The sequence below is a fragment of the Artemia franciscana genome, chromosome 9 (assembly GCF_032884065.1).
Source record: "Artemia franciscana chromosome 9, ASM3288406v1, whole genome shotgun sequence".
Taxonomy (NCBI): Eukaryota; Metazoa; Arthropoda; class Branchiopoda; order Anostraca; family Artemiidae; genus Artemia; species Artemia franciscana.
In genome coordinates this window covers 44069995-44097910 of record NC_088871.1, presented here as the reverse complement: position 1 = coordinate 44097910, position 27916 = coordinate 44069995, and the positions used below count along the sequence as shown (strand labels likewise).

Genomic DNA, 27916 nt, shown 5'->3' with positions numbered 1-27916 from the left:
CAGTTGCTTTTTTTCTTTATTTTGCAATTATAACAAAATTAAGCTTTGACTGCAAACCGTCTCATTGGAAACGCCAATGCCTTCCTTTGCTGCTTGTGAGTCCTCTTAGCCAATTCTGACTTGGATAAAGCACGACGCATCTTGCGGGTCACCTTTGGCCTAAGATCAAGGGGCTTGTATTTTTTGCCAGCATACAGTTTTCTAAGGTTTTCTTTCTGTTTCTGGTGCATAACAATGAAGACTCGTTGGATTGCTTTTCTGACAACCCTGATCTTGGAGATTTTGGAGGCAGCTCCACCAGTGACAACAGCAACACGAAGGGAAGCTAATTCAGTCTTCAACTCATGGAGTTGTTTTACTAAATCCTCCTTCTTCTTAAGACGCAAATCCTTACACTTGATCTTTGCCATTTCTGAAAAAGAGAATAAATTTATAGACAGCTAAACAACTTAATCTATATGAAGCAGTTACTGTTTCAATGCAGTTTATGTGCTGAAATTGGGAAATCTGTTAAGCTGGTAATCCTGTTTTAAGCCACTTGCGATGGTAACACCCAGTTATTTCAGAGTACTAACTGAGATTTCAGGGGGTATTGGTCAGGTAAAGAAGGGAGAGACTTAAAGTAAATAATTATTAAAATTCTTGACTGTCACATCTAGTCAGATTATCGACATATTTACATCTATCTCAGATATTGAAACAAAGTTCATTTATCCTTGGGACAAATCAAATTGAGTCTAAGAGGTCCCCTGGGATAAACCACTGTAGATTGGGAGGGGATCTGAATATACATTAAGGTATTAACAACTTCATTCTATTAGAGAGAAAAGACATGATTATTCTAATTAAAAAGGGGTCAGATTGTATTCAACTGAATAGTTTTTCTACCAATGTATTATGATTTATTAGATCTAAAGCTTTTAACAAGTCCACTGCCCACAATTCAGCAAAATCGTCAAAAAGTACAAGCATTTGGATGCTGAGATGCTGTTATAGGTGTAGCAAAATCTCTTTAACTTGGATAGTACAGTACCAAGGGAATTTGAGGATATCTAGGCTTTAAGACTGTAACTTGGTTAGATCTACATAGTCAACATCATTTGAGAAGGGTTGCATTTTACTTGGTTAGTGCTATCTTACAGTCTTTGCTGTTGATACTTTTCATGGATGAATCAATTAAAAATATCCTTGTTTTGAATTTGTTAAAGCAGTCATTACAAGGCTGTAATCATTGCCCATCAATATTAAGCAATTTGACTTGTCATAACACCTGAGGTTAAAATAAAACATAGGGTGATTTACAAAACAAAAATAGTTGCTTAATTCTGAGACTTTTTGCCATCATCTCATCAAGGTCAAGATAAGTTATTTATTAATCTAACCAAAATTTTGGACAATTAGAAGCTACAGTCATCAAATAGGGATTGAAATATTATACATGAGAATTGAACCAATTGAAGTATCAGGACAATAATTTTGACAACATAGAAGCAAAATTACATTGTTTGTTTTTAAGATTTTCTGTGTGAGAATATCTTTCTTTCAGATTGACAACCACAATGAAAAAGGTTACATGTACAGGTTCCAAAAATTTGGCATGGAACTTTTTAAAGGTTGCAAATGGAGATGACTCGAAGACAGTAATGGATACACAAATATCTACAGCATAAAAAGCTGAATATTCTACAAAAACGCCTATGCCTAAGCATCTAAATACAAAACACTAAAAAAAGGTACACATGAACAAAAAGGAAAAAAATTTAATAAGATGTTCTATAAGTTGTTCCCCATTGAGAAACCTTAGAAATTGAGTAACAGGAGAGGATAGACAACCAATTTATCAAGCAGCTGTTAAAAGACCTAAAACCTGGAACAGAAATGAAATTAAATTTCAAATATATGAAAATTTTTTTGGATAAATGGTTACCAATGATTTCAAATTATTGTCTGTTGTAGAAAAGGTTAGAAACACAAAACATTGAAATACAAGACTGGACACCTGTTTTTTCTTGCACCTACCATCTTCTGTATGTATGTTACAACACCTAGTAACCAGAATAAATTTTATCATTTGTAATAAAACCAGCTCAGGCAGTTTGTTGGACTAAAATAAAAAGCAGAAAGCCTGATTGACTGGCTGTTGTTGTTTTTTTTTTCAAGAAACATCAGGAACAAAGGGGAACCTATTTTTCAGCAGAACAAAACTTCAGTTGGCTTTTGTTATCTCTGTGTTACCATAATCATAGCTGTTTTGCAAAAAAAAGTTGACAGAAAAGCAGATGCTTGACAGCTTCAAACAGAAACTTGCTGAATAGCCGTCTGTTTAATGTTGCAAGGCTTCTTGCTACTTATTGCTTTAATTATGATAAAGTTGCCCATTTTTCAATGAAAGCCCCTCCCCAAGCATATTTTCAAAACCTAGGCAGAGGAAAATCTAGTAGGACACATGAACCCCTTCGAGTGGCAACACTTTACCTTCCCTCTTCTATATTTATCTAAAGGCTTGTGGAATGTTAGAAAATTTGGACATACTAATGTATTTATTGAGGCATCAGACTTAGATTACCATTTCTCAACTCAAGCAATGACTCAGCAGCCCTTCTCAATGATAGCTGATGCATAAGTATGCATCACTGCAACTTGTTAAATGAAGCTTTAAAATATACGACTCTGTTAACAATTTATTTTGTATGGACCTATGACTCTGTAGAAACAAATGTGACAACACAGCATTATTACCTGTGAAGCTGCAAAGCTCAGCATAGGATTTCAATCATTTTAAATTGATTGTTTATTTCAGAATTTTCAACTTCTGTGCTGCAAACTGGAATAAAACTACTTTGCTGTGGCACAATCTTTTTGCCTACCAATGCATTGGCATTGGAAAAATGCTAGACTCTGGAGTAGTGAAGGATTTCTCTATCCTTTCTCTAATGTATTAGAGGCCATAGCAAACATTTCAGCTCTACAGCTCTTTACAGTGCTGTAAAGCCAACCACCCTCAATTCATTCAACGCAAGAACCAATGAAGGTTGAACCAATGTTGACTGGAAGCTGAACTGAAACTTGATCATCAACTGCAGTTGACTCAGCAGTCCAAGAAAGAATCTACAGGAGGTTGACCACTCATTTTACTTACTGGCAAATGCAATTTATTGTAACTTAAGGTATTAGGTATAAAAAGATCAATAATCAAGAGAACTTCAAAATTTATAAAGGTTGCAAAATAGTAAGTCCCTTGTTGTTGATACTAACAGTAATCTTTAACCCTTCCAGACACATGTATCACCTAAAAATCATAGTCTACATCAGAGAATCAAACTCATAATCATTTCAGTGGAACCAATTTCATATTCTAAAAAACTAGCCTCAAAAATAGTAACCTTAGTAAAAGCTCATAGAAACAGATCATTTGAATAACCACAACCAATTATTTCTACCCTACCCACTGGATTTCAAACACCAATATCAAGTATATTTACATAAGGCTTAGAAATTTAAATATGTAAAGCATGGGAACAACAGCATTCATCCTAAATACTCGTTATGTTGTTGATTTACTTGCAAGATTTTCTCAAATATTCATTAACGTGGCAAGGTCTAAGAAGAACAGAAAAGAGTATACATTATTCCTAAATAAAAAGAGAGAAGGATGATCCTGTCAACTATAGGCCAATCAGCTTAGCAAGCACAGCCACAAAGCTTCCAGAAGGCATAATTAATGATCCCATTCTCATCCATCTTGAATGCAACAAACTTTTTAATCCTATCCAGCATGATTTCAGGAGGTGAAGATCCACTGACACCAGCATTGCCATTTAATATCAAAGATGATTGATCAAAAACTTCCAAGATATAATATTACTTGATCAGTCCAAGGCTTTTGACAAAGTTGCCCATTATCAAATCACCACATCCTCCATGCTCACCAGCTTTATTAAGATATTGTTCTGTGGACAAAAGATTTCCTCTGGAAATTTCAACTGTGCTTTTCAATTAGCAATAATAGAAGCTGAACACACTCTGATTGGATTCCTGGCCTCATCCATGTTCCCCATGGCACTATTCTTGGACCAATACTATTCAATTATATGTAAATGACTGTCCAAATTCTGTTCAGAATCATGTAACTATGTTTCCTGATGATCGAAGGTATTTGATCCCACTATCTGATAGTAATTTGCCTGAAGACAGCCATAATGCATTAGCCTGCCTGAACCTGCCATATCAGCATTATTTAAAGGCTTAAACTTCGACACAAGTACCACAAAAACTCAAAAGAAATGAAATAAGATTTGAACACCTTGAGTTTCAAGAATAGTAGTGAAAAATATTTAACCCCAATCCCCCTCTCTCATGTGACTATGACTGGAGGCCACTCTAAAAAATTAAAAGGCATAGCAGTTCTGCAAAGAGACCACCATAATATATTTCCAATTTGTTTGATATCAATATACTAATAATAATAATAATAATAACTCACTGTAGCACTAAGCCGCCTGAGGCCAGCACAGCTATGCATGCTCCTCCAACCTAATCTATTCAAGGCCTACCTCTTAACACCATCCCAGAAAATTCCCATTTCCTTTAAATTTTTATTTATGACATCCTCCCAACCCAGACATGGACAACCTACTTTCCATGTAGCCCCAGACAGTTGGCAAAGAAGGACAATTTTTGGCAATCTGTCATCCTTCATCCACAGAATGTGAACTATCTATCTCAATCTTTCTTTCATTATAGCCCTAGAAAGCAGGATTGAGCCACATTTTTTGAACAATCCATAGACAATAGATATCAATATGGAACTGCCTATCTGAACAAACTGTGTCAGCAGACAGCAATGAAAAGTTTGAGCTTGGGGTTAACTGAGACTAGTCAATTTGTCCCAGAAGCTCCTTTAAAGTATCCACCCCCTTCCCTCTCTAGAAGACACTGATCTTTGGTGAACCTGGACAAACTTTATGTTCAGTCTTTCAGAAATACATCTACAGTAGTCACAAGACTCAGAGAGAGTATTTGAGGCATCATAGCTCAGCTAGATCCTAGATATTTATTTTCTAGATATTTTTATATATAAAGAATAATAATACAATTGCTCCAAATCCTACTCTGATCATTAGAACTATGTTTCAAAAACCAGGAGTCAAAGAAAAGCAGATCCATACCAAGATTAAGGACAAACACATTTTTCCAAGATTAAGACAGGTAAAATTAAAATAGTAAAACTCAAGTTGAGGTATTTGTTGTTATCTTGGAAAACAATTGTACACAGTGAGTAAAAATACTGTTTTGACATGGCATTTGAGCAATAAAAGTTTTTTGCACTGAAATGTTCAGTAAAATTTGCTATAATATATCCAAAATATGCTGTGGAGAAATACCTCTTTTTTTCAGGGAAGAGGGAAAAATCTTGAATATACATTTCTGCAAAATTCTCCGAACAAAAAGGTTTATTTTTAATTACTTCAAGCCTATAGAAGACCAAAAATGACGCTAGAATTTGAAAATCCTACTATTTAGCACCCCATTTCAACCCTAAGTGAGGTTGGAGGGGATAAAAAAATCAGAATCACAATTTGTGCAGCATTTGGTAGATTAAAAGGTAATCTCCAATTATTTAAAGTCTAGGGAGACTTAAAGACATCAAAATTGAAACATTACATCATTTAGTACCCTATTTCTACCCTGAGAGGACAAAGGGGGTTGGAAGCACAATCTTTGCTATTGGCCTGCTTTTGGTCTTAACAGTGCTTCATTGCAATGTCATGCCCATGAACTAAAATTGGGTCTATATTAGCACCAAGCTGACTTAAGAGGTGTGTGTGCAGGGGCAATAGTGTTTTTTGCTGGTAGTTTCTTCTTTTTCTAAGGGATAAAGAGTACAAATCTGAGTGGAAGATTTTCTTGAAATTTTCTTTAAGGTCTACCTCAAATTGCACTGTCCAGCAAAACAAGGATTAAATCCTGTAGAATTGCTGGTTAGTGATGACAATAGTTGGACATCTCAAAGACATCCCACTCAGTTTGCCATGGCTTTGATGATTGTTCTCCATCACCAGCTCTTTTAAAGGAAGCAGTACTGGGGGTAGTGAAGGCTTCTTTGGTGAGTGAATTCCACAAACTCACTATTTGGTTAGTGAAGAAGTTATTGTGTAGCATAGTGACAGCTCTCTCTGATATACTTTCCAGCTATGCCCCTTAGCTCTGACAGACTGGTTAAGTTGAAATGGCTTGTATAATGGGGAGTTAAAATTCAGGAGCTTGTGCATCATAATAATATCATCCCTTTCAAGTCGGTAGACAAGTGTCGCAGTTTCTTGCGACAGGATGAGTAGTTTAAGTATTTGCATCCATCAATTGCTTTTGTAGCATGTCTCTGAACTGATTCTAACTTCTGCTGGTCACCTTTGTTGAGGGGGCTAGCAAAACACATGCCAAACTCCAAATTAGGCCTGGCCAATGCCTTATATAATTTAGTCATCACCATAGGTGACCTACTAGTGATTATTCATTTTATAATGCCAATGGTTTGGAGTGCTTTGTCTCTCTCTGCTTCAGACAAGATGATAGTCTGTCTTGATCTGTCCATCCCTAGCAGATAATAAGGACATTTCTCAGTTTTCTTTCCAAAGTAGATTGTTTAACATTTATTTACATTAAATTCAAGCCTCCACAAAGTTGCCCACTGGGAAAGTACTCATAGGTCATAGAGGCTCTCTTATTGGGTGTATCAACAGGTCCAAAAGTTAGGGGTCATCAGCACAAAGACTTATTTTATTTTTGACTGTAGTTGGTGTGCCATTAATATAAATGTTGAATAATGTTGGTTCCAAGATGGTTCCCTAGGGCATTCCACTTAACACTTCAATGTCTTGAATACCTGTCCATTTTCTCCAAAAATTTTCACTCTTTGCCTTATCCTGGGAAGAAACTGAAGCATCCACTCTACAATTTCATTATGTATTCCAATTACAAGTAACTTGGTATATCTTGACTCTTCACTCTTATTTTCACATTCACCCTTTAGCAATGAAGGGGGGGGGGGGTGGGGGTCAATGAGAACACCATTGGTTATTATTGCAAAAAAAAATGTGAAAAGCAAAAACTGAAGCAAGAAAGAGCAAATGGTACACTTCAATTGCAACTTTGTTTTTTATTACTTTGACTCTGAAAGAATGACAACTTTGATTTGATTAATAAGCTATTGAATAAAACAAAATTTGGATGAATCACACTGGTTACCAAGATCAATAAAGAAATATATTTCGGAAAAAAAGTTAAAGGTCTAAAGGAATTTTGAGGTAGCTAGTTCCATGGCACTGGCTGCAAGCAATAGAGCAGAAAAGGTTACTTTTTTTTGCAAGTGCACTGAATGCTATCACAGTCACCTTTAAAGCTGCAGTGCATCAGTTTATGAAGGCTTTTAGGGGCAGGTATACTAGTCACCAGTCATAATGGGTATATAACCATATGACAAAAGTCCAAAGCCCCAAACTTCAGGTTATTCTGTATATATTATTAAGCAAATTCTTTTGAATGTTTTGGTGTCCATTTGTGTGTAAATACTGCACAAATTGAGATTCTGATTGCATCCCCCTCTGACCTTACTAGGGTGGAAATGGGATACTAATTGATGTAGTCTTTCATTTCTGATGTCATTTTTGGTTTCCTCAGACAGAATTAATAGGAAATAACCTTTCAATCCAGAAAATATATAAAATTTAATTCAAGATTACCCCCACCCCTTTCACTAAAAAAGGGGTATTTCTGCATGGGAAATTTCAAGTGATTTTAAATATATTATGCAAATAAATATGGAAATAAACATTTATGCTATTAGGCAGATTTTCTAAAATGTTGGTGCCTAAAATATTTGTGTTGCTCAAATGCCAAGGTTTCATGTTTTTTATACTGACAACACTTATCAGGAGAGATAACACTTTCAGGATGGAATTTAGAGCCTAACTTGAGTTGAGGGGAGATGGTTTCAAGCTCTTTTAATTTCAAATTTGGACAAATTCTTTAAAATCTTACAAATCAGTATTTGGCAAACTTGAAACAGTTTTCTTGTTGTATATGCTGCAGATCTCTTTCTGAAAGTTTCACTTTTATAAAACTTATGGTTAGTGCCCTTTGGAGGGGGGGGGGATAAATGCTTCAAAAGACCTTCCCATCCCATAGTTTAGACTCTAAAAACACAATTGAAAGTTTAAAAAACCTAAATCAGCTACTTTTCAAGAAAACAAATGACCCCTCATCCAAAATTTTATCAGCTAAGTTTAAAAGCTAAGCAAAAGTCATCATCTAAGCAAATATTATACCAATTTTTAAGAAAGGTGACAAAGATAACCCAGGAAATTATTGACCAATAAGCCTAACCTCAGCCATTTGCAAGATCGTGGAAGGTATCATTAACCATGCTCTAATAAATTATTTAGAAGAAAATACACTTATTAGTGATAGACAACATGGATTTTGCAGGGGCAGGGCAATTGACACCAATTTTATTCAGTCATATTATCATGCAACTAAAATTTTGGATATGGGTAAACCAGTTGACATTATCTTACTCAACCAAGCCAAAGCCTTTGACAAAGTTGAACACTCATACCTGTTGCTGAAGCTTAAAACTTACCAGGTGCATGAGGATGTGATTGACTGGATTGGAGCATTCCTAACTGATAGATCTCAACGTGTCATGATCTACACTGATAATGGCAATCCAGTCTTCTCCTCCACTTCCCCAGTTATAAGCGGTGTCCCACAGGGAACCATCCTTGGGTCAACATTGTTCAGCATATATATTAATGACTGTACAACTTGTCTATGCAACGTTTTAACATTATATGCTGACAACTGTAAGCTCATTGGGCCTGCTGAAACTGAAGAAGAAAGAGCCTGCATTCAGCTGGACCTTGACAGGCTATACTCCTGGTCATCAACTTGGGCCCTACAATTCAATGCAACAAAATGCAAGGTACTGCACTTAGGGCACAATAACCCCCACCATCCCTAACATATAGGGTGTGATCAGTTGGAAGCAGTTGCTGAGGAGAGAGACTTAGGCATCATTGTGGACAAAGATTTAAAATTCCACAGCCACACTCAGGCTCAGGTTGCAAAAGCTAATCAAGCTCTCGGACTCATTAAGTGCTCTTTTGTAACCAGAAAGTCATGTGTGGTTACAAAACTTTATAAATCCCTTGTCTGTCCCCACCTTGAGTTTGGCCTTTCCCCAAAATAAAATGGACACAAGAGCCCTTGAAAGTGTCCAAAGGAGAGCAACCAAACTGGTCCATGGCTTAAATAATGTCCCTTACCAGGATCGCCTAGGATCTCTGAGACTTCCAACCCTCACATTGAAGATATAGAGGAGATGTGATCATGGCACGCAAAATTTTCAAGTCCAGTCACCTGAACCAGATCTTCACCCCCTCCCTGGCTAACAATTCAAGAGGTCACAGTCTTAAGCTTCACCAGCCTGGATGTCAGAGAAGGGAATGACATGGCGTCTTTTCCATTTGGGTGGTTCCCCTCTAGAATAGCCTATCCAAGTCTACCATCCAAGCTGAGACTCCCCACTCCTTCAAGGCTGGAGTCAATAGGGACTGGGAGAGGGCTGAGTGGAGGCTGGACTGGGAAGCTAAGCCAACATAATTAGATCACTCACCACCAGCAAGAACTACAGGAGGATCTACCACCTTATCTCACTGGCAAATGTGATTTAAGGTAATTTAAGGTAAATCTTTTTCAAAATATAATAATCACAACTCTGAAACTACATTTGAACCTTCCCTACCCTACCATAATGCATTAAAAGTGCCCTAGGCTATATACAAGATGGCGATTTTTTTTGTTTTGCATTATTTTTTTATTGTTTACTGATTGCTACCTTCATAAATTTTAAGTCCTTAAAGGGACCCTAAAGTTACACCCAGTACCTTTTTATATTTAAAAATAGGAAATAGACAAAATGAATCCAATAGTCTTTCCAAGAAACCACAGCCATAAATATTCTTGCCCCCCCCCCCCCCTTTATGGGGTTAGATACAAAATTTTACCATTTTTTGAGCTTGAATTACTTTGTTGCTCATAAACAGCTCATCTTTAATGTCAAATAAAGCCAATTTGAAATGAAACAAAAAAAAAATCCATACCCTATATATCTGGGCTCATTGCAGGGAGGGAGGGGCATAATTATAGTAATTATATGCAGAGGACATTGTACTACTTTATTTTTTGTCCTAATCTTTATTACCTATGTTTGCTCATTAAAAGCAATCTGTAATCTCATTCATGTGTACTGTAAAAACCACTTGTGAACTATAAGAAAACACTGAAAAGTATAAAGGTAAAACAAAAAAAGATATTTATTTTTAAGTTCACCAAATGGTAGGTTTTTTTTTTTATTCTAATGGGCCTATATCTAAAAGAAGTGACATTTAAGATGAGGGGCTTTTGTCAATCTTGGAAAGTAGTTGAGAAGGTAAAAGAAATTTCTCAGAAATGAATAAAGAGCCTTAATAATCTTCTGGAAAGATGGGCTAGTTTAAAGTATCTATTGCAACCCTTTCTTCCTGGCAAGGGGAATGATGGTTTTTTCTTAAAAAAGCAAAACCTTGAGAAATAAATGCAGGCTACTGCTCAATTGGCATAAGGAAGGTCATTAGAGCCAAATACCTTAGCCTGATCCAGATTTATAAGGTTTTAAAATCTATATCTTAAATTTAGGCAAAAACTTTTTATGGCTTAAGATCCAACTGAAATAAGACAAGTTATTGTATCCTCAATTTACAGCAAAACAGACTGAAACCCAAAATTATGGTAGGGTAATACTCCCATTACTATTAGATAATGTCTAATCCTGAACAGATATCCTAATTGAAGAGTCTCTTTCATAAACAAATAGAACAGGCTCCAAATCTTGGACATTATGCACATAAATCAAGATAGTTGGGATTGGCTGATAGTTATGAATAGATGGGCTGGTATTGACTGGCTACAAACTTTTGGTTTTTCAAATTTAAATTTTGAAAGAAGTTACCCCTAAAGTCAGCCAGCCCAGTGGGAGTAATTTGTCATCTTGAATTCAAAATATGGTGTCTATTATGACAAGTAATTGAAAAGAATTTTTTTTTATTTTAATATTTGTGATTTATAATCACAATATCAAGCAATTAGTCACATTTCTAGAATCAGAAGGCAATCAGCTTTCTGTTAATATATAAATAAAACTGAAACACTTAAAGGATATATACATCAAAAGAGGACAATTGGTATTTTTAAAAAAACATCCTTCTAGGTAAGTCAAAAAACTAATAATTTCAATTGTTTGATCTTAAATAATTTTAATAATAACCATATTGATGCATAGATTAGGTTTTTAGCTATTCATTGACATATACAATTCTTCTCCATTCCTATTTGGTCACAAGATGTGAGAGAGAGTTGTATATAATTTTGCTCAACTGCATACTGGTTTTTTACTCTATACCAAATCATAACACTTATCTTTAGATTAAGTTTGTCTAAGACTGACTCTGTCTATGATCAGATATTTTATTCTAACTCTAAGATTAAACAGCATTTTCTAGGCCAAGCTTTAAATGTATGTCTGAGATTACGCTCTACTGTTGATTATCAGCATATTAGATATTGTGAGTGTTGTACAGCCTAAGGTTATGTTCAAGCTATTCACATGATGATAATATTGAGCAGTTCACATAAATGACCTATAAATGAAGTCAACACACCAGTCAATGCCTTTTTTATGCTCTCTCTGAAAATAACAATAACTTTGCTTGCAAATTCATTTTTAACCTAGTGTTTCTAACCTCACCCAAATATATAGCCTAGATTATATTCTCCTAAGCATATGTCACTGTTGATTCAATTCATGGGTAAACAAGTTTTAACAAGATTGATGCCAAATCAGGTACACAAGCCATAGGTTATATAAAATAGGAGAATTCATTCAATAAGTAGTCCATTCCTTAACGTTTATCCACATACTTAAAAAGATGGTAAAAGGGAATGCCTGGGAATGCCTTCCCAGGAAGGCATTTTGAAGTACCTACCTACACTCCCTCTCCCTCTAGAGGGTCCTGACCTTTGATGAACTTTGAAAACATGTGTGTTATAAAAGTGAAACCTTACAAAATAGATCTTCTGCTTGAAGGAAGTACAACAAAATTGTTTTCAGCTTCACAACTTTGCTCAATCCCAATTTATAAGGTTTTAAAGATCTGCATATAATTTCCTAAATTTTGAAAAAAAAACATTGATATGGCTCAGAATTCTACTCAAATAACTGGAATTGTATTTTCAGAACTAAAGGCAGAGGAAAAGCAACTGGTAACTGAAAATTAAGGTAAAATGTTGATTTGTCAAAATTTATATAGGTAAAGACCTGTCATGTAGGCAAATTCCAGGGCCCTCTAGAGTGGACGTGGGTACTTTAAAATACCTTCCTGGGTCATACTTTAGCCTGTAGACCCATCCCTGTAAGTTTTATTTTCCTAACCTAACCCCTTTCCAAGATAGCAAGAAGTCATGGTAAAATTGGTGCAAACAGTATTACTGGCTTTCATATAAAGAGAATATACCACTTGATGCCTTTTTTAATGCTGTTTACAAATATAATAATTGCTTCTACCACAAAAACAGATTTAAGCACTTTTTGACCTCTTAAAAATGACCTATATATATGGTCATTACAAATCTGTAATAGTTTAGAAACAAATTTGGGCTATATATTTGTACATCACAGGGGTAGGGGTAAAGCATAGCATATATTAAATACATAAACTAACCATTGCTGTATTTTTTTTTTATGTTTGTGCACATTGAATTTTAATGAGAAGAAAAGTCATCAGTGCAACAGCACAAACACATAAAAAAACAGCAATGGTTAGTTTATGTATTTAATATATGCTATGCTTTACCCCCAAACCCCTGATATGCAAATATATAGCCAAATTTGTTTCTAAACTATTACAGATTTGTAATGACCCCATATATAGGTCATTTCTAAGAGGTCAAAAAGTGCTTAAATCTGAATTTGCAGTAGAAGCAATTGTTATATTTGTAAAGAGCATAAAAAAGGCATCAAGTAGTATATTCACTTTATATGAAAGCCAGTAATACTGTTTGCACTAATTTTACTGAAGTCACTAAACTAGAATTTTACCCATATGATTTGACAAATGCAATTAAAAATTGGGTCAATGTTCCTATTACTTGAACAATTGTTTAGGCTCATGAAACTTGTTAATAGATGCATTGACTTTTTGAACATCTTTTCTCTCTTGCAAAACTACCATAAACTCACCATTATGGAGTTATTCCAGCCCAAATTTTCTTGTATTTACACATATAGAATTGCAATCATTTCCATTTTTGTTGATTGGATATTTGAAATTACAAATCTGTAATATTTTCAAAACAAATTTGGGCTATATAGTTACACATTAGGGGGGTGGGGGTAAAGCATAGCATATATTAAATAAGTAAACTAACCATTGCTGTATTTAAGGGGGTAAAGCATACATGCTATGCTTTACCCCCCACCCTAATGTGCAAATATATATTAACTCCATAACAGTGAGTTTGTGGTAGTTTTGAAAGATAGAAAAGATGTTCAAAAAGTCAAAATGCATCTATTAACAATAGTTTCATGACCTTAAACAATTGTTCAGGTAACAGGAACATTGACCAAAAATTGCATTGACAGTCAATTAAAAATTTCCCAAAAGACAGTTTTAGAGTTCTTTAAAGAATAAAAGGTAGAACAGGTGAGGGTAGCATTTAGGCTAGTATAGTTAAAAAGTGATTTAAGACCCACTGAGCAGTGTGTTCATCTTTTAACTCACATATCACAGGATTTTTCTGAAATTTTCTGTACCTTTATCTAAAACTAAAGTCAAATCTGGAGTACCATTATAATACCGTATCAGAACAATTCTACAGTTTTATGAAAAATATTATTCTACAGTATAGCCTTTCTTAATATAGGCTATGTCAGATCAGAGTAGGCTACCATTATCATAAGAGAACAACTCTGAAGTTGTGCAAAGAAACAATGTTAAGACCAAAGCAAAATCACACAGAAATATTTTTAAAAGTACGAAGTATCTATTTATGATATCAGATCATGCATACTTAATTCAGCTCCTTTTTTGATACCTCGCTTTTCGGTACTGTTGTGTAGAAAATCTTTTCTCTTCTTCTTGAAACTCGAACGAACGTACAGAGTTAGTAGTCAGATTTTTCTAGTGAATTTCGGTTCAGCCTAAAACATAAAGAACATACCTTATTCGCAGGAACTTGGTGTCAATATACCTAATTTCAAAAAAATAGTATAAATCAGTTTATGCTGCGTCATAATGTTCACAGTTCCATCGCTTCAAACTAAACATTCAAAATTATTAACGCAAGGAAATTTTCACAGTTTATTGGATGTCGCAAAGTCAAAATTGTATAATCAAATTCAACATGCCTGAGAGATCAAAGATAAAGGCTTCAAGGTTGTTTCTAAATGAGTCGAAATATGTCTAATTTTCAACGAGAACGGGATATATAGATGCTGTTTGGCTTGTTAGTATGTTGTTATTTATTTTTTTTGCCCCATCCTCTACAAACCTTACTGGTTTTATGATCGTAACAAATAACTGTCAAAAAATACTGAGAGAAAGCTAATTTACATGCAGTTTAGAGCTCAGGAAATGCTTCCATTTTTCATTTCTAAAGACTAGGCAAAGGTTATGTAAAATCTGTAGACTGCCAATAAACTCTTGTTTTCGATAAGAAAATTGACTAACATTTTTCAACAAATGATGGGATATGTTCGAAGACCAAATGAAACATTATTGTCAAGGCTGTATAAAACAGAATGCAGTTTAAACCTTTCTTTTAAATATATAAAATGAGTTATAATTATGAATAATAAAATAATTTTCGATGAGTTATTGATTGAATGCACTGAAGTTTAAAAGCCAAATAATAAAAAAGTAGGCACTTGCACTTGCTTACTAGCTGTTTGTCGCATTCCAAAAACTATAAAGTTTTGCACAAGTAGAACTTTGGTGTATAGATAGGTATGGGGTTACAAAGACGATAGCTTATTTCTTCGAAAGTATAATTACTGTTTGTTTCAAGTTTTAGTTTCTCTCTTTACTTTCAATCAAAAAACTTCAATTACTATGGTCCAAGATCTGCAGTTTGACTGATCGTATCTGCAAAATGCGGAATTCTGCTTTTTTGCCAGAAGAAAGATCACGGATGCGTACTTATTTATTTTTTGTATCTTTTTTTTGTTTTTCCCTGGGGTAATCCTATCGAAACAGTGATCCTAGAAGATAGACAAAGGGTATATTCAAATGAACAATTAAAAGTTTTACTGCCTTTTGAAATTGACCGAAAATACTGAAGGGTAACTAGCCACCCTCCCACACTCCCTTTTCCCCAAAAAATATCCGATCAAAATTCTGAGACAGCAATTTTATTCAGTGCATTTGAAAGGTCCAATAATTATACTTCTGGAGAGGACATGACCCCCCCCCCCCCAGCCACTGAAAAAAAGGTTGTAAGTTATAAAAATTTACTCGTTCTTTACATTATTGGAAAGTGTATAGATATTTTCCAGGAAGGGAAGGGGGGTTTTATGCAAGGAGGAGGGGTAATTTTCTTCAGGGTCGGGAAATTTCAACAGAAAGAATTTCTTGAGGGGTAAAATTCCCAGGGGAAATTTGTCAGAATTCCTGCACAAAATTATTTTTATTTCTCTTACTTTCTCTTTGCCAACTCAATTTTACATCTGAAGATAGTTCAGTGAAATTGTCCATGGAAACTTTTCTGTGGGCTTCGTATTGTCTAAGGGACCTTTTAGTCAACTGAGGGGGGTTTGTACGAAAAATTTCCAATCTGGGAATTTTCCGCAGCAGAAAATTTCCATGGGGGAATTTCTCGCAAAAGAAATCCTCCATGGGAGAATATTCAGCTGCAAAGACTTCCCATTGTGGAGGGGAAGGAGGCTCTCCGAAACTCTCCACAGAGGCGGATTTCCTGCATTATTTAAAGTACAATCAGAAATTAAACAAAAAACAAATCTTTTTCTTTTCAAATGAAGGTAGCCTAAGTAGCAGTGGCAGATCCAGTGGGTGGATCCTGACGTAGTGGTGGATTTGGGGTTGGGTCTGCTTGATCTGGTTTGTGTTTGGAAGAAAGTTATTGTTTTGTAGTTGGTTTTTTATAGTTTAGTTTTTAATAAATTTTAATTATTAAAACTGTTTCTTTTTGAAAACAAGTTCAAAACAAGGTTTTAGTTACTTTGTTTGGCCTCTGTTAGATTTCAGTAATGACACATACTGCCAAAATTACTTAATTAAATTTAGGCTTATCAAGAGAATCTGTCCGTTTTACCGCAAAAGCCAACTGGGATGTGAAAATCTTCATTTCTTAATAGCAATAAGGAGAAATTTAAAATCCCAACTTTGTTAGGCTGTCGAAATGATATTTCAGGATTGTGCTGTCACAACGATGCTGAAAAGCGAAATATTTAATTATTTTTACCGTCAAAAATTTGTTTTTAAATCTTACTATGGCAGTGAGGCAAAGAAATTGATATCATTACTTTTTTTGGCTGACTGTTTCGGTTTTTGGGTTTGCTATTTTTGCAATTAAAATGGAAAAGTTGTGGGTATCAAGTCATGGCTAACTGTAAAAAAAAAGCCATATTTAACCCCAATCCCCCTCTCTCATGTGACTATGACTGGAGGCTACTCTAAAAAATCAAAAGGCATAGCAGTTCTGCAAAGAGACCACCATAATATATTTCCAATTTGTTTGATATCAATATACTAATAATAATAATAACTCACTGTAGCACCAAGCCGCCTGAGGCCAACACAGCTATGCACGCTCCTCCAACCTAATCTATTCAAGGCCTACCTCTTAACACCATCCCAGAAAATTCCCATTTCCTTTAAATTTTTATTTATGACATCCTCCCAACCCAGACATGAACAACCTGCTTTCCATGTAGCCCCAGACAGTGGCCAAGAAGGACAATTTTTGGCAATCTGTGATCCTTCATCCACAGAATGTGAACTATCTATCTCAATCTTTCTTTCATTATAGCCCTAGAAAGCAGAATTGAGCCACATTTTTTGAACAATCCATAGACAATAGATATCAATATGGAACTGCCTATCTGAACAAACTGTGTCAGCAGACAGCAATGAAAAGTTTGAGCTTGGGGTTAACTGAGACTAGTCAATATGTCCCAGAAGCTCCTTTTAAAGTATCCACCCCCTTCCCTCTCTAGAAGCCACTGATCTTTGGTGAACCTGGACAAACTTTATGTTCAGTCTTTCAGGAATACATCTACAATAGTCACAAGACTCAGAGAGAGTATTTGAGGCATCATAGCTCAGCTAGATCCTAGATATTTATTTTCTAGATCTTTTTATATATAAAGAATAATAATACAATTGCTCCAAATCCTACTCTGATCATTAGAATTACGTTTCAAAAACCAGGAGTCAAAGAAAAGCAGATCCATACCAAGATTAAGGACAAACACATTTTTCTAAGATTAAGACAGGTAAAATTAAAATAGTAAAACTCAAGTTGAGGTATTTGTTGTTATCTTGGAAAACAATTGTACAAAGTGAGTAAAAATACTGTTTTGACATGGCATTTGAGCAATAAAAGTTTTTTGCACTGAAATGTTCAGAAAAAATTGCTATAATATATCCAAAACCTGCTGCAGAGAAATACCTTTTTTTTCAGGGAAAAGGGAAAAATCTTGAATATACATTTCTTCAAAATTCTCTGAACTAAAAGGTTTATTTTTAATTACTTTAAGTCTGGAAAGACCAAAAATGACATTAGAATTCGAAAATTCTATTATTTAGCACCCCATTTCAACCCTAAGCAAGGTTGGAGAGGATTAAAAAATCAGAATCACAATTTGTGCAATATTTGGCAGATTAAAAGGTTGTTTCCAATTATTTCAAGTCTGGGGCGACTTTTTTGCACTGAATAAAAATGTTTTTTCCACTGAAATGTACAGAAAAAATTGCTATAATCTATCCAAATCTGCTGTGGAGAAATACCTCTTTTTTTCAGGGAAGAGGGAAAAATCTTGAATATACATTTCTGCAAAATTCTCTGAACAAAAAGGTTTATTTAATTACTTCAAGCCTGTAGAAGACCAAAAATGATGCTAGAATTTGAAAATTCTATTATTTGGCACGCCATTTCAACCCTAAGTGAGGTTGGAGGGGATTAAAAAATCAGAATCACAATTTGTACAGCATTTGGTAGATTAAAAGGTTGTCTCCAATTATTTAAAGTCTGGGGAGACTTAAAATGACATCAAAATTGAAACATTACATCATTTAGTACCCTATTTCTACCCTGAGAGGACAAAGGGGGTTGGAAGCACAATCTTTGCTATTGGCCTACTTTTGGTCTTAACAGTGCTTCATTGCAATCTCATGCCCATGAACTAAAATTGGGTCTATATTAGCACCAAGCTGACTTAAGAGGTGTATGTGCAGGGGCAATGGTGTTTTTTTCTGGTAGTTTCTTCTTTTTTTAAGGGATAAAGAGTACAAATCTGAGTGGAAGATTTTCTTGAAATCTTCTTTAAGGTATACCTTAAAGTGCATTGTCCAGCAAAACAAGGATTAAATCCTGTAGAATTGCTGGTTAGTGATGACAATAGTTGGACATCTCAAAGACATCCCACTCAGTTTGCCATGGCTTTGATGACTGTTCTCCATCACCAGCTCTTTTAAAGGAAGCAGTACTGGGGGTAGTGAAGGCTTCTTTGGTGAGTGAATTCCACAAACTCACTATTTGGTTAGTGAAGAAGTTATTGTGTAGCATAATGACAGCTCTCTTCTGATATACTTTCCAGCTATGCCCCTTAGCTCTGACAGACTGGTTAAGTTGAAATGGCTTGTTTAATGGGGAGTTAAAATTCAGGAGCTTATGCATCATAATAATATCATCCCTTTCAAGTCAGTAGACAAGAGTGGGGAGTTCCAGTTTCTTGAGACAGGATGAGTAGTTTAAGTATTTGCATCCATCAATTGCTTTTGTAGCATGTCTCTAAACTGATTCTAACTTCTGCTGGTCACCTTTGTTGAGGGGGCTAGCAAAACACATGCCAAACTCCAAATTAGGCCTGGCCAATGCCTTATATAATTTAGTCATCACCATAGGTGACCTAATAGTGATTATTCATTTTATAATGCCAATGGTTTGGAGTGCTTTGGCTACAGCTGTCTGTGTGTGCATAGCAAACTTTAATTCTTTATCAAATATGATCCCCAAGTCTCTCTCTGCTTCAGACAAGATGATAGTCTGTCTTGATCTGTCCATCCCTAGCAGATAATAAGGACATTTCTCAGTTTTCTTTCCAAAGTAGATTGTTTGACATTTATTTACATTAAATTCAAGCCTCCACAAAGTTGCTCACTGGGAAAGTACCCATAGGTCATAGAGGCTCTCTTATTGGGTGTATCAACAGGTCCAATAAGTTAGGGGTCATCAGCATAAAGACTTATTTTATTTTTGACTGTAGTTGGTGTGCCATTAATATAAATGTTGAATAATATTGGTTCCAAGATGGTTCCCTAGGGCATTCCACTTAACACTTCAATGTCTTGAATACCTGTCCATTTTCTCCAAAAATTTTCACTCTTTGCCTTACCCTGGGAAGAAACTGAAGCATCCACTCTACAATTTCATAATGTATTCCAATTACAAGTAACTTGGTATATCTTGACTCTTCACTCTTATTTTCACACTCACCCTTTAGCAATCAGGGGGGGGGGGTCAATGAGAACACCATTGGTTATTATTGCAAAAAAAATATGAAAAGTAAAAACTAAAGTAAGAAAGAGCAAATGGTACACTTCAATTGCAACTTTGTTTTTTATTACTATGACTCTGAAAAAATGACAACTTTGATTTGATTAAAAAGCTATTGAATAAAACAAAATTTGGATGAATCACACTGGTTACCAAGATCAATAAAGAAATATATTTTGGAAAAAAAGTTAAAGGTCTAAAGGAATTTTGAGGTAGCTAGTTCCATGGCACTGGCTGCAAGCAATAGTGCAGAAAAGGTTACTTTTTTTTGCAAGTGCACTGAATGCTATCACAGTCACCTTTAAAGCTGCAGTGCATCAGTTTATGAAGGCTTTTAGGGGCAGGTATACTAGTCACCAGTCATAATGGGTATATAATCATATGACAAAAATCCAAAGCCCCAAACTTCAGGTTATTCTGTATATATTATTAAGCAAATTCTTTTGAACATTTTGGTGTTCATTTGTGTGTAAATACTGCATAAATTGAGATTCTGATTGCATCCCCCTCTGACCTTACTAGGGTGGAAATGGGATACTAATTGATGTAGTCTTTCATTTCTGATGTCATTTTTGGTTTCCCCAGACAGAATTAATAGGAAATAACCTTTCAATCCAGATATATAAAATTTAATTCAAGATTACCCCCACCCCTTTCACTAAAAAAGGGGTATTTCTGCATGGGAAATTTGAAGTGATTTTAAATATATTATGCAAATAAATATGGAAATAAACATTTATGTTATTAGGCAAATTTTCTAAAATGTTGGTGCCTAAAATATTTGTGTTGCTCAAATGCCAAGGTTTCATCTTTTTTACACTGACATCACTTATCAGGAGAGATAACACTTTCAGGATGGAATTTAGAGCCTAACTTAAGTTGAGGGGAGATGGTTTCAAGCTCTTTTAATTTCAAATTTGGACAAATTCTTTAAAATCTTACAAATCAGTATTTGACAAACTTGAAACAGTTAAACTTATGGTTAGTGCCCTTTGGAGGGGGGGGGGATAAATGCTTCAAAAGACCTTCCCATCCCATAGTTAGGCTCTGAAAACAAAATTGAAAGTTTAAAAAACCTAAATCAGCTACTTTTCAAGAAAACAAATGACCCCTCATCCAAAATTTTATCAGCTAAGTTTAAAAGCTAAGCAAAAGTTATCAGCTAAGCAAATATTATACCAATTTTTAAGAAAGGTGACAAGGATAACCCAGGAAATTATCAACCAATAAGCCTAACCTCAGCCATTTGCAAGATCATTGAAGGTATCATTAGCCATGCTCTTATAAATTATTTAGAAGAAAATACACTTATTAGCAATAGACAACATGGATTTTGCAGGGGCAGGTCAATTGACACCAACTTTATTCAGTCATACGATCATGCAACTAAAATTTTAGATATGGGTAAACTGGTTGACATTATCTTACTCAACCAAGCCAAAGCCTTTGACAAAGTTGAACACTCATACCTGTTGCTGAAGCTTAAAGCTTACCAGGTGCATGAGGATGTGATTGACTGGATTGGAGCATTCCTAACTGGTAGATCTCAATCTGTCATAATCTACACTGATAATGGCAATCCAGTCTTCTCCTCCAATTCCCTGGTTATAAGCGGTGTCCCACAGGGAACCATCCTTGGGCCAACATTGTTCAGCATATATATTAACGACTGTACAACTTGTCTATGCAACGTTTAACATTATATGCTGACAACTGTAAGCTTATTGGGCCTGCTGAAACTGAAGAAGAAAGAGCCTGCATTCAGCTGGACCTCGACAGGCTATCCTCCTGGTCATCAACTTGGGCCCTACAATTCAATGCAACAAAATGCAAGGTACTGCACTTAGGGCACAATAACCCCCACCATCCCTACCATATAGGGTGTGATCAGTTGGAAGCAGTTGCCGAGGAGAGAAACTTAGGCATCATTGTGGACAAAGATTTAAAATTCCACAGCCACACTCAGGGTCAGGTTGCAAAAGCTAATCGAGCTCTCAGACTCATTAAGCACTCTTTTGTAACCAGAAAGTCATGTGTGGTTACAAAACTTTATAAATCCCTTGTCTGTCCCCACCTTGAGTTTGGCTTGACTTTGGCCTTTCCCCAAAATAAAATGGACACAAGAGCCCTTGAAAGTGTCCAAAGGAGAGCAACCAAACTGGTCCATGGCTTAAATAATGTCCCTTACCAGGATCGCCTAGGATCTCTGAGACTTCCAACCCTCAGATATTGAAGATATAGAGGAGATATGATCATGACATGCAAAATTTTCAAATCCGGTCACCTGAACCAGATCTTCACCCCCTCCCTGGCTAACAATTCAAGAGGTCACAGTCTTAAGCTTCACCTGCCTGGATGTCGGAGAAGGGAACAACGTGGCTTCTTTTCCATTTGGGCGGTCCCCCTCTGGAATAGCCTATCCAAGTCTACCATCCAAGCTGAGACTCCCCACTCCTTCAAGGCTGGAGTCAAGCTAAGCCAACATAATTACATCACTCACCACCAGCAAGAACTACAGGAGGATCTACCACCTTATCTCACTGGCAAATGCGATTTAAGGTAAATCTTTTTCAAAATATAATAATCACAACTCTGAAACTACATTTGAACCTTCCCTACCCTACCATAATGCATTAAAAGTGCCCTAGGCTATATACAAGATGGCAATTTTTTTTGGTTTGCATTATTTTTTTATTGTTCACTAATTGCTACCTTCATAGATTTTAAGTCCTTAAAGGGACCCTAAAGTTACACCCAGTACCTTTTATATTTAAAAATAGGAAATAGACAAAATGAATCCAATAGTCTTTCCAAAAAACCACAGCCATAAATATTCTTGCCCCCCCCCCCTTTATGGGGCTAGATACAAAATTTTACCATTTTTTGAGCTTGAATTACTTTGTTGCTCATTGCTTATAAACAGCTCATCTTTAATGTCAAATAAAGCCAATTTGAAATGAAACAAAAAAAAAATCCATACCCTATATATCTGGGCTCATTGCAGGGAGGGAGGGGCATAATTGTAGTAATTATATGCAGAGGACATTGTACTACTTTATTTTTTGTCCTAATCTTTATTACCTATGTTTGCTCATTAAAAGCAATCTGTAATCTCATTCATGTGTACTGTAAAAACCACTTGTGAACTATAAGAAAACACTGAAAAGTATAAAGGTAAAACAAAAAAAGATATTTATTTTTAAGTTCACCAAATGGTAGGTTTTTTTTATTCTAATGGGCCTATATCTAAAAGAAGTGACATTTAAGATGAGGGGCTTTTGTCAATCTTGGAAAGTAGTTGAGAAGGTAAAGGAAATTTCTCAGAAATGAATAAAGAGCCTTAATAATCCTCTGGAAAGATGGGCTAGTTTAAAGTATCTATTGCAACCTTTTCCTCCCAGCAAGGGGAATGATGGTTTTTTCTTAAAAAAGCAAAACCTTGAGAAATAAATGCAGGCTACTGCTCAATTGGTATAAGGAAGGTCATTAAAGCCAAATACCTTAGCCTGATCCAGATTTATAAGGTTTTAAAATCTATATCTTAAATGTAGGCAAAAACTTTTTATGGCTTAAGATCCAACTGAAATAAGGCAAGTTATTGTATCTTCAATTTACAGCAAAACAGACTGAAAACCAAAAATTATGGTAGGGTAATATTCCCATTACTATTAGATAATGTCTAATCCTGAACAGATATCCTAATTGAAGAGTCTCTTTCATAAACAAATACAACAGGTTCCAAATCTTGGACATTATGCACATAAATTAAGATAGTTGGGATTGGCTGATAGTTATGAATAGATGGGCTGGTATTGACTGGCTACAAACTTCTGGTTTTTCAAATTTAAATTTTGAAATAAGTTACCCCTAAAGTCTGACCTATTTAATTATTATTAGGGTAAAAGACTGCTTATCTTCAGCATTCTGGTAAAATAGAGATGGGTTTTTGGACTGCTCCTATTTTACAACAGAATGACATAATGCAAGTGTAGGCCCAATCATCTCTCACTAGAGAGATGACACTAGAGAGATACAACTCTCTCATCACTATCTCTCACTAGAGAGATACAAATTACACCCAGTGGGCGTAATTTGTCATCTTGAATTCAAAATGTGGTGTCTATTATGACAAGTAATTGAAAAGAATTTTTTTTTTATTTTAATATTTGTGATTTATAATCACAATATCAAGCAATAAAAGTCACATTTCTAGAATCAGAAGGCAATCAGCTTTCTGTTAATATATGAATAAAACTGAAACACTTAAAGAATATATACATCAAAAAAGGACAATTGGTATTTTTAAAAAAACATCCTTCTAGGTAAGTCAAAAAACTAATAATTTCAATTGTTTGATCTTAAATAATTTTAATAAAAACCATATTGATGCATAGATTAGGTTTTTAGCTATTCATTGACAGATACAATTCTTCTCAATTCCTATTTGGTCACAAGATGTGAGAGAGAGTTTTATATAATTTTGCTCAACTGCATACTGGTTTTTTACTCTATACCAAATCATAACACTTATCTTTAGATTAAGTTTGTCTAAAACTGACTGTCTATGATCAGATATTTTATTCTAACTCTAAGATTAAACAGCATTTTCTAGGCCAAGCTTTAAATGCATGTCTGAGATTACACTCTACTGTTGATTATCAGCATATTAGATATTGTGAGTGTTGTACAGCCTAAGGTTATTTTCAAGCTATTCACATGATGATAATATTGAGCAGTTCACATAAATGACCTATAAATGAAGTCAACACACCAGTCAATGCCTTTTTTATGCTCTCCCTGAAAATAATAATAAATTTGCTTGCAAATTCATTTTTAACCTAGTGTTTCTAACCTCACCCAAATATATAGCCTAGATTATATTCTCCTAAGCATATGTCACTGTTGATTCAATTCATGGGTAAACAAGTTTTAACAAGATTGATGCCAAATCAGGTACACAAGCCATAGGTTATATAAAACAGGAGAAAAAGACATTATCTTTGAGGGTCTACAAAGGGCTTAAAAACTGAACTTGTGAGTAAAGCAATTATAATATTTGGACAGAGCATAAAAAAGGCACAAAGAAGTATGTTCATTCAATAAGTAGGCCATTCCTTAATGTTTATCTACATACTTAAAAAGATGGTAAAATTCTAGTTTAGTGACTTGGCTATCTCAGAAAGGGGTTAGGTTAGGAAAATGAAACTTTCAGGGATGTGGCTACAGGCTAAAGTATGTCCCAGGAAGGCATTTTGAAGTACCTACCTACACTCCCTCTCCCTCTAGAGGGTCCTGACCTTTGATGAACTTTAAAAACATGTGTGTTATAAAAGTGAAACCTTACAAAATAGATCTTCTGATTGAAGGAAGTACAACAAAATTGTTTTCAGCTTCACAAGTTTGCTCAATCCTAATTTATAAGGTTTAAAAAAATCTGCAAATACATTTCCTAAATTTTGAAAAAAACATTGATATGGCTCAGAATTCTACTCAAATAACTGGAATTGCATTTTCAGAACTAAAGGCAGAGGAAAAGCAACTGGTAACTGAAAATTAAGGTAAAATGTTGATTTATCAAAATTTATATAGGTAAAGACCTGTCATGTAGGCAAATTCCAGGGCCCTCTAGAGTGGTGGTGGGTACTTTAAAATACCTTCCTTGGTCATACTTTAGCCTGTAGACCCATTCCTGTAAGTTTTATTTTCCTAACCTAACCCCTTTCCAAGATAGCAAGAAGTCATGGTAAAATTGGTGCAAACAGTATTACTGGCTTTCATATAAAGTGAATATACCACTTGATGCCTTTTTTAATGCTGTTTACAAATATAATAATTGCTTCTACTGCAAATTCAGATTTAAGCACTTTTTGACCTCTTAAAAATGACCTATATATGTGGTCATTACAAATCTGTAATAGTTTAGAAACAAATTTGGGCTATATATTTGCACATCACAGGGGTGGGGGTAAAGCATAGCATATATTAAATACATAAACTAACCATTGCTGTATTTTTTTATGTGTTTGTGCACATTGAATTTTAATGAGAAGAGAGATCACCAGTGCAACAGCACAAACACATAAAAAAACAGCAATTGTTAGTTTATGTAATTAATATATGCTATGCTTTACCCCCACCCCCCTGATATGCAAATATATAGCCCAAATTTGTTTCTAAACTATTACAGATTTGTAATAACACCGTATATAGGTCATTTTTAAGAGGTCAAAAAGTGCTTAAATCTGAATTTGCAGTAGAATCAACTGTTATATTTGTAAAGAGCATAAAAAAAGGAATCAAGTAGTATATTCATTTTATATGAAAGCCAGTAATACTGTTTGCACTAATTTTAATGAAGTCACTAAACTAGAATTTTATCATATGATTTTGACAAATGCAATTAAAAATTGGGTCAATGTTCCTATTACTTGAACAATTGTTTAGGGTCATGAAACTACTGTTAATAGATGTATTGACTTTTTGAACATCTTTTCTCTCTTGCAAAACTACCATAAACTCACCATTATGGAGTTATTCCAGCCCAAATATTCTTGTATTTACACATATAGAATTGCAATCATTTCCATTTTTGTTGATTGGATATTTGAAATCGCAAATCTGTAATAGTTTCAAAACAAATTTGGGCTATATATTTGCACATTAGGGGGGTGGGGGTAAAGCATAGCATATATTAAATATGTAAACTAACCATTGCTGTATTTAATATATGCTATGCTTTACCCCCCACCCTAATGTGCAAATATATATTAACTCCATAACAGTGAGTTTGTGGTAGTTTTGAAAGAGAGAAAAGATGTTCAAAAAGTCAAAATGCATCTATTAACAATAGTTTCATGACCCTAAACAATTGTTCAGGTAATAGGAACATTGACCAAAAATTGCATTGAGTCAATTAAAAATTTCCCAAAAAAGACAGTTTTAGAGTTCTTTAAAGAATAGAAGGTAGAACAGGTGAGGGTAGCATTTAGGCTAGTATAATTAAAAAGTGATTTAAGACCCACTGAGCAATGTGTTCATCTTTTAACTCACATATCATAGGATTTTTCCGAAATTTTCTGTACCTTTATCTAAAACTAAAGTCAAATCTGGAGTACCCCTTTCTTAAAATAGGCTATGTCAGATCAGAGTAGGCTACCATTATCATAGGAGAACAACTCTGAAGTTGTGCAAAGAAACAATGTTAAGACCAAAGCAAAATCACACAGAAATATTTTAAAAGTACGAAGTATCTATTTATGATATCAGATCATGCATACTTAATTCAGCTCCTTTTTTGATACCTCGCTTTTCGGTACTGTTGTGTAGAAAATCTTTTCTCTTCTTCTTGAAACTCGAACGAGCATACAGAGTTAGCAGTCAGATTTTTCTAGTGAATTTCGGTTCAGCCTAAGACATAAAGAACATACCTTATTTGCAGGAACTTGGTGTCAATAAACTTAAATTTCAAAAAAAAATTGTATAAATCAGTTTATGCTGCGTCATAATATTCACAGTCCCTTAGCTTCAAAATAAACATTCAAAATTATTAACGCAAGAAAATTTTCACAGTTTATTGAATGTCGCAAAATCAAAATTGTATAATCAAATTCAACATGCCTGAAAGATCAAAGATAAAGGCTTCAAGGTTGTTTCTAAATGAGTCGAAATATGTCTAATTTTCACCGAGAATGGGATATATAGATGCTGTTTGGCTTGTTAGTATGTTGTTATTTATTTTTTTTTACCCATCCTCTACAAACCTTACTGGTTTTATGATCGTAACAAATAACTGTCACAAAATACTGAGAGAAAGCTAATTTACATGCAGTTTAGAGCTCAGGAAATGCTTCCATTTTTCATTTTAAAGACTAGGCGAAGGTTATGTAAAATCTGTAGACTGCCAATAAGCTCCTGAGAAATTTCGATAAGAAAATTGACTAACATTTTTCAACAAATGATTGGATATGTTCGAAGACCAAATGAAATATTATTGTCAAGGCTTTATAAAACAGAATGCAGTTTGAACCTT

The 27916-nt window shown here is 34.8% G+C and overlaps 1 protein-coding gene across 3 annotated transcripts; it reads right to left on the bottom strand.

Moving 5' to 3' along the window:
* On the bottom strand, positions 1-27298 carry LOC136031455 (large ribosomal subunit protein uL29-like). 3 transcript variants are annotated; one of them, XM_065711065.1, is made up of 3 exons: positions 27165-27298; positions 14164-14293; positions 1-412 (listed from the first exon to the last, which is right to left on the bottom strand). In XM_065711065.1, exon 3 carries the CDS (start codon positions 408-410, stop codon positions 39-41), a length of 372 nt encoding a protein of 123 aa, XP_065567137.1. In that variant the 5' UTR covers positions 411-412; positions 14164-14293; positions 27165-27298; the 3' UTR covers positions 1-38. The 3 variants fall into 3 exon arrangements, with proteins under 3 accessions (XP_065567137.1, XP_065567138.1, XP_065567139.1); XM_065711066.1 differs by having other exon boundaries at positions 14188-14293; XM_065711067.1 differs by lacking the exon at positions 14164-14293 and having other exon boundaries at positions 27165-27183.
* Between the last annotated feature and the right edge of the window lie 618 nt (positions 27299-27916).

What these genes read in the sequence shown, in the direction of transcription:
- LOC136031455 (XM_065711065.1), bottom strand. Translation starts at nt 410, where the DNA reads ATGGCAAAGATCAAGTGTAAGGATTTGCGTCTTAAGAAGAAGGAGGAT.